Below are 10,606 nucleotides of genomic sequence, written 5' to 3'. Positions count from 1 at the left end.
GTTCAGGTTCTTGGTCAGTTTTATCATGTCGGAACATGCGCGGGACGCCGGACGTGCACTTGTTGAAAAACTCAAGGCAAGTGAGTTTTGGAACTCACTAAAACACACGTGGATTTAACCACAATCCTTACTTGATCAAGATTTCACAATTCTCCCATAAAGAAAAATAACGTCCGGACACTCTCTCTGAGTACCGCGTTTTCAAGTTCACTAGTTTTTTTTTGTGAATTTAGATGGCAGAGGACTATCAGTTAGCTACTCTGATTTCCTCAAACCGGGGAGATGAATAGCAGAGTTGAATTTGGAAGTGGGACACGCACTATACAAATCAAGCTCTGAAGGCCCTTTTACAGAAAGTAATGAGGAATACGTTCGTTTCTCTATTCATGCGCTTTAGAGCGACTTATTTTGTCTCGGTGGACAAAATGTAAACGTTTTTACTGCAGTTAAATTCTAAACAACAAACTCGAGTTTCACTTTCATTCAACACGCTGGTATGCTCTAATGACAGGTATAATCACTCACAAACTCTTTTTCTCTATTTTTCATCTATTCTTCCAGATAGAAATAGAGAAGATTCACCATAATATCTTGGTGTCATTAATTTTTAAGTCAAATCTTTGCAGCTATTTTCTCCACCATATGTAAGGAATTTAATTCATTAATTCTTATAAGGGAATTAATCATTAATTTTATTTCTAGCTCAGGTTTTGAGAGGACTCGAATCTGAAACTTCGAAGTCAACCTGATTAAAACTGATTTCAAATTTGATATTTTTGATAACAATTTGACTATATGTATTTTCCCTGGCCACGGGTTAATACGTATAGTCAAATTGTTAATATACACTGACATTAACGTCTCGCTGGATGAGTAGCTGATAAAGTGTAAAATATCAAATTTGAAATCAGTTTTAATCAGGTTGACTTCGAATTTTCAGATTCGAGTCCTCTCAAAACCTGAGCTAGAAATAAAATTAATGATTAATTCCCTTATAAGAATTAATGAGTTAAATTCCTTACATAGTATTTATCCATTTATGCACCGAGAAACTACAACAAGCTTTATTTTACTTCTCTGTCTCAGGTTTGATTGTAAAAGGTCCCTCTGGTCCCCTGGTTGCTCCTCTGGGATCCTCCGTGGTTTTGCCCTGTTGTGTTGATGAACTTTTATCAGTGGAGGGTCTGGAGGTGGAATGGAGAAAAACAGACTCAGAGACTCTGGTTCATCTGTATCAGGATGGTGAGAGTCGAGCAGAATCCCAGCAGCAGGATTATCAGGATAGAGCTCATTTCTTTACTGAAGAGATTCAACATGGAAACTTCTCCCTCCGGCTGGACAAACTGAGAGCTGAAGATGAGGGACAGTATAAATGTAAAGTTTACATTCAGCAAGATTCTGGTGAGACTGTGGTTGAAATTAAAGATGTTGGTGAGTATTGACCACATGAGCTCCTTCCTTCATTTTCATTATGATTTTACAGAAACTAATTACTGAATGTATATTTACACTGTTTGTTCTTTCAGAGCGTTTGCTAGTATCAGGATCGAGTCGCTCCATATCTGCGTCTGTGGGTGAAGACGTCACTCTGAACTGCTCTGTAGACTCTCACATCCCACCTGAAGACTTTGAGGAGGTTTCATGGAAGAAAATAGATGAAGATATTCAGGTTCTGCTCTACCAAAACAGTGAGGCACATTCATCAAATGAGCGATACATAGACAGAGTTGAGCTCTTCACTGCTGAAATCCCCAAAGGAAACTTCTCTCTCAGACTGAAGAGCATCAGAACTGAGGATAAAGGAGTTTACATGTGTAAAGTGTTTGCTGGGGGACTTTCAGCCAATGCAACTGTAGTACTGGAGCAACTGGGTGAGTAACAGACGTGTCATACTTTGTAAAGTGGGATGTTTAATGGCTGCAGAGTCATGCCGATGGCAGCATTATTATTTTACACAGAGATTGGAAGGTCTGTTGCCTTTAGTAAAATATGTTGCCTTTAGCAAACTTTGCAAATATGTCAATAGTACGGTGGCCGAGAGAGCACTCTTGACCTCCTTACAATAATTGTTTAGTTTTCTTCTCCGCTAAAGTTTGCATGCCTGTAACACAAGAATTATTAAATATATCCTAATATCCTTTTAGATTTTGGTTCTTACTTTGGTTCTTTAGATTTTGGTTCAGGGCAGTCGTGGCCTAATGGTTAAAGAGTCAGACTTGTAAAGGCGCTCACTTCCACCCTCAATACCACAACTGAGGTGAGACCCTTGAGCAAGAACAGAACCCCCAACTGCTCCCGAAATTGCTGCCCACTGCTCTGTGTGTGTGTTCACAGTGTGTGTGTGTGTGTGTGTGTGTGTGTTTGTGTTCACTAGATTCAAGATTCAAGATTCAAGATTTTTATTTGTCACATACATGGTTATATAGGAAATATATGACCAGCAGTGAAATGTAAGTCAGGTCCGCTCCATGGACAGTGCAATTATTAAAGAATACAAACACAAGAAAATTATATATAAATATAGGTATGGAAAAAAAGTAAGATAAAAAATAAGAATAAAATAAAATGTGCAGGACAGTATACTGTAGACTTAATAAATATTAAGATGAGCAGGAATGTACAAGAGAAGAATGTGCAAACAGGTTGTACAGGGTAGTAACAAAGCAGCAATAGAGGTAAAAAGTAAATAAATAAAATATTACAGAAATTGCTGTGTGCAAGTGACAATGTCTGTATATTAAGTGTCATACTGATAATTAGGTGAAGTCATGTTGGTGTTAAGAGGCTGAGTTTGAGTTTAGGAGCCTGATGGCCTGGGGGAAGAAGCTCCTCCTAAGTCTCTCGGTTTTTGCCATCAGGCTACGGAAGCGCTTACCAGATGGCAGCAAAATGAAAAGACAGTTACCAGGGTGGTTGGGGTGGTTGGAGCACTACTCACTGCTGTGTGTGCACTTGGATGGGTTTAAATGCAGAGCACAAATTCCATTTGCTGCTGGTACTGAGAATTGAACCTATGGCCTTCGGGTTATAAGTCTGACTCTATAATCATTAGGCCACATCTGTTCCTTTAGAGAGAAACAGCTGAAGAGCAAATAATGTTGAAACTAGAAATGTATCAAAACAACTGCATAGAACATACCTGTCCAAGAGGCAAAAATACACAGAATGGTCAAGTTGAGGAACATTAACTTAATCCCACCGGTCTATTCATAAGATTTTATGTTTGAATCAGTTTTAGGGAAATTTGGAAGAAGGGATTTTGTTCATTTTAAGTGCTTCTGAAGCTACCAAGAGTTTAAAATAGGAGTATCGTATCTACATGTTTGAAACAAGTTTCATGCATCCTATGGAAGTGTGGTTGCACTCCCCACTAGGGGTGTGACGAGATCCGACTGGTCTCATGAGAACGTGACAATATCCTCGTGCTATTGGCGTACGTCAGATCTTTCAGACATATTTGCATTACACTGGCTTGTTCACCAGTAGTGGTATGTAAAATATTTTATGTTCACCTGTGAATACAATATGCTTAACGATACCTGCTGTTAACAGGACGCGCCAGTGTTTAACTAATCAGCTATCTGAACGATTGGAGTAGTGCTGCTTCCTCAAGAAAGTTTATCATTCTCACATGTTTTAAGTCTTGTCAGTTTAAACATTAAAGTGTTTTAAGCCATTCAAGCTTGAGACAGCGCGAAAGAGATTTCAGTGCGGTACTCGCGCGTTGTGATAGACCGTTTCTGTGCACACACACGCAAAAGGCCACAGCTCAGACAGCATATGCGAGAACCAAATTGAGTTCTCTCTCACATCTTCTTGACCAAATTCACACAAAATTATGTTGGAATCACGTTCTTAACAAGTATCCATGTAAATACGCATTGTTTCCAAACTGTTCTTCACCCCAAACCAGCAGGTTCACGACTTCTTCTACCCGTAAAGGTAGTAACTCAGTCCCCTTGCCATATCGGCTCAAATCAGGGTGTAGCCAGCTTTATGAATAGGCCCACCAAGTTTTGACAAAAATATTTTACGTCTAAAGACACATCTTTTTCGCCAGCACCTGACGAACTAATACTAGCACTTACCTATTCTATTCTATTCTGTTCTATTCTATTCCATTCTATTAAAAAAATAATAAAAATAAAAAACCCTAGCTATGTGTACATTGCTAGACTATCTGAGACTTGTCACAGCGCTTGTATACTGTTGCTCTCTCATTCGTCTGATTGCTTCTATTGTTCTCCTAATTTGTAAGTCGCTTTGGATAAAAGTGTCTGCTAAATGATTAAATGTAAATGTATTAAATTATTGTTATTTCATTGCGTTCAATATAATTACAAACATGACTGTCCCATCTCAAATCTTAAAATAATAAAATGTGGTTTTGGATGATGCTTGATGAATTTGATTGACATCTGTGTTAGGCAATTAGAGGTTATCTTGCCGGAGCCATTTCGTGCATGTGAGTTTGTGGTTTCACGCATTGTACTTCGCAGTTAGCCTATGTGATAGCTAGCAGCAATGTCTGAACAACATTCTATTCAAAATTATTTTAAAAAACCTTGTATTTACCCGGGAGAGAACTCCTTCAGCAGCCTGCAGTTAAGGACAACAGATGAGGCTAACATTACCATGAGAGCTAGTTCAGACAAGGCTGATGCAACCACAACAGATATACTTTTAGATTCCGAGCCATTATTTATTACGCAATCTTCAGCCGACAACAATTCATCTGTTGCTGGTCTTTTACTGGAGTGTCACCAATCAATTCAGCAGCCCATCCCGCCACAGGATTATTATGGCCCCCCAGTGGATGTAGGATCTGCATCTGGAAATGACCGCACAAGTGGATCACTGCCGCAAGGCCCACCTTCAGATCTGTCTGAAATACATGAAAAGGCAACCCAACCACATCTCAAAAAATTTCCGGACAGAGTAATATCTGGCAAGGCACGGAGCTTTTCAAGCAGATGGTACAGTGAATTTAAGTGGAATACAGCCAGACTAGGGATGCAATATTTTGCAAGGCATGCCGACACTTTCCTGGTAGCCAAAGTGAGTACTCCTTCGTGAGACATGGATTTCAGTACTGGAAACCCCTTCGACAAGCATGTCTCCATCATGCTAGTGGAAAAATGCACACGGTTGCACTCTGTAAATTAGATGGGTACAGAGAAAGCCACATGCCAAACAGCTGAGGGACGGTTTTGAATCAATTGCATGGGGATGCACTTGTACAAAGAAACATTTAAAAGTTGTGCTTGACATAGTAATGCTATGGGCAAAACAAGATATTGCTCTCAGAGGACACAGAGAAAGTGGTGACGCCCTTAATAAAGTGAACTTTCTAGAAACGTTTAAATTGTTGTCCAAATATGACCCGGCCATCGAGGCAAGGCTTAAAGATCTTCCACGCAATTCAACACTCATGATCCCTGACGTGCAGAATGAACTTCTGGGATGTGCAGTGCCAGTCAACAATTTGATCTCACAATGATGTCACCATAAGCTCACATGATTCTCATGGTGTGGTCACAATGTGTGTGTCACAGTGAGCTAAAAGTGTAACCACACAGCGCACTCACTGTCAGTATGAGGATCGCATGAACTCACAATGATGTCATCTAATACTCACACCGTGAGGATCACAGTATGAGGATCGTTTGAACTCACAATGAGCTCATATACTACTCACACCGTGAGGATCACAGTATGAGGATCGATGGAACTCACAATGAGCTCACCTATTACTCACACTGTGAGGATCACAGTATGAGGATCGATTGAACTCACAATGAGCTCATATACTACTCACACCGTGAGGATCACAGTATGAGGATCGTGTGATGTCACTGTGATCATCGCATGATGTCACGTGTTGACTGGGGTAACAGTGCTACTCCAGAAAATAAGGCAAGAATTACACGTTTCTACTTATTATGCCATTCTGGCAGATGAGTACGAAGATATGTTAAAACAAGAACTCATAGCTGTGTGCGTACGCTACTTTCATGCAGGAGTTATGAAGGAAAGGGCGATTGGATTCATGAACACATCGGGCCTAACTGCTGCTGGAATATCAGAAAAAATACTACAGTTATTGGAGCCATTAGAACTAGACCCGATTCAATGTGTTGGTCTGTGTTTTGACGGGGCAGCTGTCATGTCAGTGAACTGTGGAGGTGTCCATGTAATCCTAAAACGAACATTTCCCAATGCCATCTATGTTCATTGCTGCTCTCACAGACTAAATCTGGTTTTGTCCACAATGGTCTCAGTATCTGGACACGTAAGCACATATTTTGACATTTTAAACTCTCTGCATACATTCACTACTGGAGCTCAGAGACATGCTACTGTATCTTCCTGGACATTCAGAAAGAGATGCACCCAAATCGACAAACCTTAGAGCTCAAACGACCCTCAGACACCCGCTGGAGCTCCAGAGCAGGTTCAATGAGTAAAGTGCTACAACTGCTAGATGTAATTCTGGAAATGCTAGCCCAGTGTTCAGAGAAAATTACGATACCAAATTTGAAGCAGATTCTCTGTTGCATCAGGTTCAAATGAAGAAGTTTCTGTTTATGCTGGTAACATTTGGAAAGATTTTTGAAACTACTGAATTTGCAACCAGGGGTTTGCAGAGCTCCACATTCTCCGTCACAGACACAATCAATCTAATTGAAAATCTCAAATTGAACTTGGTCAAATTTAGAGACAATTCCGAGGGAGATTTTGAAAAAGTCATGAAGTTATCTGAATAACTAATGACCAAACAGAACATTTCGGAGTGGGGATCTCAGGCAGATCTGGAACGTTGTTTTGGATACACATATTTCAGAGATGAACAATCAATTCCAGGAGAACACATACGGCATCATGAAAGCGTCAGCTGCATGCCTGCCAGGATCTACAGTATTTGGTAGCCGAGAACTACTGGAACCAACATGCAAGCTCTATGGACTAGCTGTTGAAGATGCAGAATTCACAGTCTTTGTTCAACATTTCAATCCAAAAATGCAAACAGAAAAACATAAATACCCTATGCTCGTGGAAGTGCTAGACAGCTGCCCCATGGACATTTTTTCCAACATAAACGCATTGTTGAGAGTAATGGTGACTTTACCAATGCCTACATGCACTGTTGAGAGACTTTTTACACCACGCATCAAATAAAGACGCTTAAGGTCGTCGATGTCCAGATTCAGGCACAACAACATGTCGCTATTATCCATGGAACATGAACTTGCAGACTCTTTGGACAATGAGGACATAATTGCACTTTTCAATTCAAAGCCCAGGCGTCTCCGGCTTGTTTTGTAATTATATGCCGGCCAGCCCAGCTCAAGAACAGATACGCCTTGTTGTTATGCCTGCCGTAGCAAATCAGATCTTTCATTTAATTTGTATGGGAATTGCGGACTTGTGGAGGCTTGACGGAGTGGTACTGTAGCTGTCCAAGATACTGTATTGTATGATTTAACTGTATGTCAAGGATTCTATGAGAGAGGACTCAAATGCAGAATGAGTGGTGACAGTTCATTAACAAAACAGTTCATTAACAATATAAAGGAGCGGAGAACATGAGGAACAGGTGAACACTCAGACAAACAAGAACTCAACAAGGGGAGAACGAGAGGGACAGGTGACAGCACTTAGACAAACAAGGACTAAACAAGGGGGTGTGGTAACGGGAAACGAGGAGGCAGGACGAGAGAAGCACATGGCAGACAACAACAAAGACAGAGCCATGTGCTTAGACACAACACAAACAAAGAAACATTAAACAAAGACAACACTGACAAGACCATGAGGGCAGGATGCTGACACTTTATAGATTAACCAAAATATATAAATAAATAAGCCAAAATAAATGAATAAATAAAATATGGATTCTTAAATCTCAATATAATTTTTACTGTAAAAATACATGTGATCAATAAGTTTTGACAATAATTTACTCATAAAAATAAGTTAAGCAATTTTCAAAGTTTTAGTTATACAAAGATTCAATTCATCAAATTTAAGTTGAAACGACAGCCTCGAGTGCAGGCTACTTAAAAATGTATAGGGGCAGATTTTTTTAGTGTTACCTGTTTTGTGTTTCGTTTTGGTGCTCTTTAATACGGCGTGATGTATAGGACAACTGAAATTAGATCAATGTTTCAACCGAAAGATATCATTTCTAATATATCTAACAGGAATATGTCTATATCTTGTTATAAATAAATAAATAAATAAAATAAAAACATAAAAATGGAAAACTCTAGAGAGCAGCATCTTGCTAAATATATGCGTTGTTACATATTCATTATATTTTTACTTAACCTGTTAGTGATGTATTCGTTATTTTGAATAAACCTTGAAAACAAATTATAACAGCCATCGTTTGAATGGTTGTATTTTACCAACAAATTGGAGTAGAACATAATTCTGTTATTAAAAAACTGCCTTATGTGATTTAAATTTTTGTTAAAAGTTTTATTTTAGTGTTAATTATTATTTAATTTAATTAACTAATTGATTAAACAAGCGCTATTTTCGTCTTCCCGAAAATGTTTTATTATTAAAAAGTTGATAGGATAAAAACTGACTTATGTGCAGTGGTGGAAAGAGTACTGAAAAAATATACTCAAGTAAAAGTACCATTACCTTCCAAAAAATGTAGTGTGAGTAGAGTAAAAGTACTTGTCCAAAAAACTACTTGAGTAAGAGTAAGTCATCAATAAGGTGCAGATTGGTCCTCAATTTGTGTTTCCAACACACTTTTTCACAGTGCGCGTCGCGCGCTCAAACTCATCAAAATTCAACAAGTTCCACAAGCAACAACGACTTATCCAAGTGACTGCTGCAGAGCGCATGCGAGAGAGAGATGAGGCAGCGCAGATCACGCGTCTTATAAATGAGTGGGAATTTACCAAACGTGGCACTTGCGGGAGTTAACACTGTATGCAATACCCGCAACCTCACACCAAATTTCAGGCCGTGTAGATAGGCAAGCATATATACAAACCATTTAGTAAGCAGAAATCCGAAATTTACCTTAACATATTAAGTTAGAGGAAGATGCGACTGAATTGATGCTTGAAGAATGCGCTTCCAGCTGCCATGATAAACAGTTGGCGGTTAAAGTTTTCTATGCACAATTTGATTTGACGAAAGTCACGAGACCTATTACTATCTCTCTATCCAATCACGTTGATGGATAAAAATTAAATTAAAATAAGCATGTAACGACCACAAACGGAGGAAAATAGTGGAGTAAAAGTACCGATACATCACTTAAAATGTACTAAATTTTTAAACTACTCAAAAAAGTACAATTACTGATAAAAACTACTTAATTACTGTAACGTGAGTATTTGTAATTCCTTACTTCACACCCCTGGCTATGTGTGATTTAAATTTGTGATAAATGTTTCATTAGAGCGTTGATTATTAAATAAACTAAATGATTAAATATGCCTAATTTTCGTTTTTCAGAAAATAATTACAAACTTTATATGAAACTGTCTTATGTGCGATTTAAATTTTTGTTAAACATTTTATATGAGTGTTGACTATTAAATAAATTTGCTTAATTGATTAAATAAGTGGTATTTTCGATTTTCCGAAAATTTTAATTAAGGTGTTTAGGTCAAATAAATTAAATTGAGTGTAATATTAATGCAATGAGTGTAATATTAATGCAATACTTAATAAAAACGTGTTCGTGACTGAGACGTGGTAGTTTGTTGTTGTTGTACTGTGCTTGTGTTCTACCGCAGTTTGTTTTAAAAAAAATAGATAGATAGATAGATAGATAGATAGATAAAAAACTGAAGTAATCTTAATATTGAGTCGGTTAGTTTGCTTTTGGCTATAAGAAATTAACCCTTGTGTGGTGTTCATATTTTTGTTACTCAGCCAGTGTTCGTGGGTCTGGTGGACCCGCTGCATTTTTGGGTTTTTAATTTAACACAATTAAAAAATGTATGTTACAATACTCAACAGATACTCAATACTCAACTTCATCCCAATTACAAGCAATATAAACAGCATATATTACGGTGGCCGAGAGAGCTCAACGCGCTGCAACTTAAGAAAACACATGCAAATTGAAAAAACACCAGCAAATTAAGAAAACATCTTCATCAGTTTGACAACACACGCGCTGCAAATCCTCACAACACACGCAAATGAAGAAACGCGCTGCAAATAGCACGGACCACAACGGAAATGTTTCAAGGGGACCCAAAAAAGTGACGGACCCGGCTGGGATTTGTGAGGATTTGCAGCGTTTCTTCATTTGCGTGTGCTGTGAGGATTTGCAGCGCGTGTGTTGTCAAACTGATGAAGATGTTTTCTTAATTTGCTGGTGTTTTTTCAATTTGCATGTGTTTTCTTAAGTTGCAGCGCATTGAGCTCTCTGGGCCACCGTAATATATGGTTGATATTTGCTATTTTCCTTTGTTAGATCACATTTATAAATTAAAGTGCTACAACCTTGTGCTGGAACGGCAGGGGCAGAAACACAAAACTCACACTCTGACAGACTCTCTCTCTCACTCTCTCTCTCTCTCGCACACACATACACACACACACACACGCACGCCGCATTTGA

General features: G+C 38.6%; 1 protein-coding gene across 1 annotated transcript in view; it reads left to right on the top strand.

Moving 5' to 3' along the window:
* The window catches only part of LOC107739212 (uncharacterized), a 35,636-nt gene that overhangs the window by 8,229 nt on the left and 16,801 nt on the right, over positions 1 to 10,606 (top strand). Inside the window, exons 3-5 of the mRNA XM_016551235.1 lie at positions 7 to 80; positions 1,087 to 1,431; positions 1,527 to 1,871. Coding sequence (XP_016406721.1) covers positions 7 to 80; positions 1,087 to 1,431; positions 1,527 to 1,871 — 764 coding nt within the window. The remainder of the gene's footprint in view (positions 1 to 6; positions 81 to 1,086; positions 1,432 to 1,526; positions 1,872 to 10,606) is intronic.

This window comes from Sinocyclocheilus rhinocerous, unplaced genomic scaffold (assembly GCF_001515625.1).
Source record: "Sinocyclocheilus rhinocerous isolate Xijiao unplaced genomic scaffold, SAMN03320098_v1.1 scaffold2842, whole genome shotgun sequence".
In the NCBI taxonomy this organism is placed as follows: domain Eukaryota; kingdom Metazoa; phylum Chordata; class Actinopteri; order Cypriniformes; family Cyprinidae; genus Sinocyclocheilus; species Sinocyclocheilus rhinocerous.
This window is presented reverse-complemented; position numbering and strand designations above follow the sequence as displayed.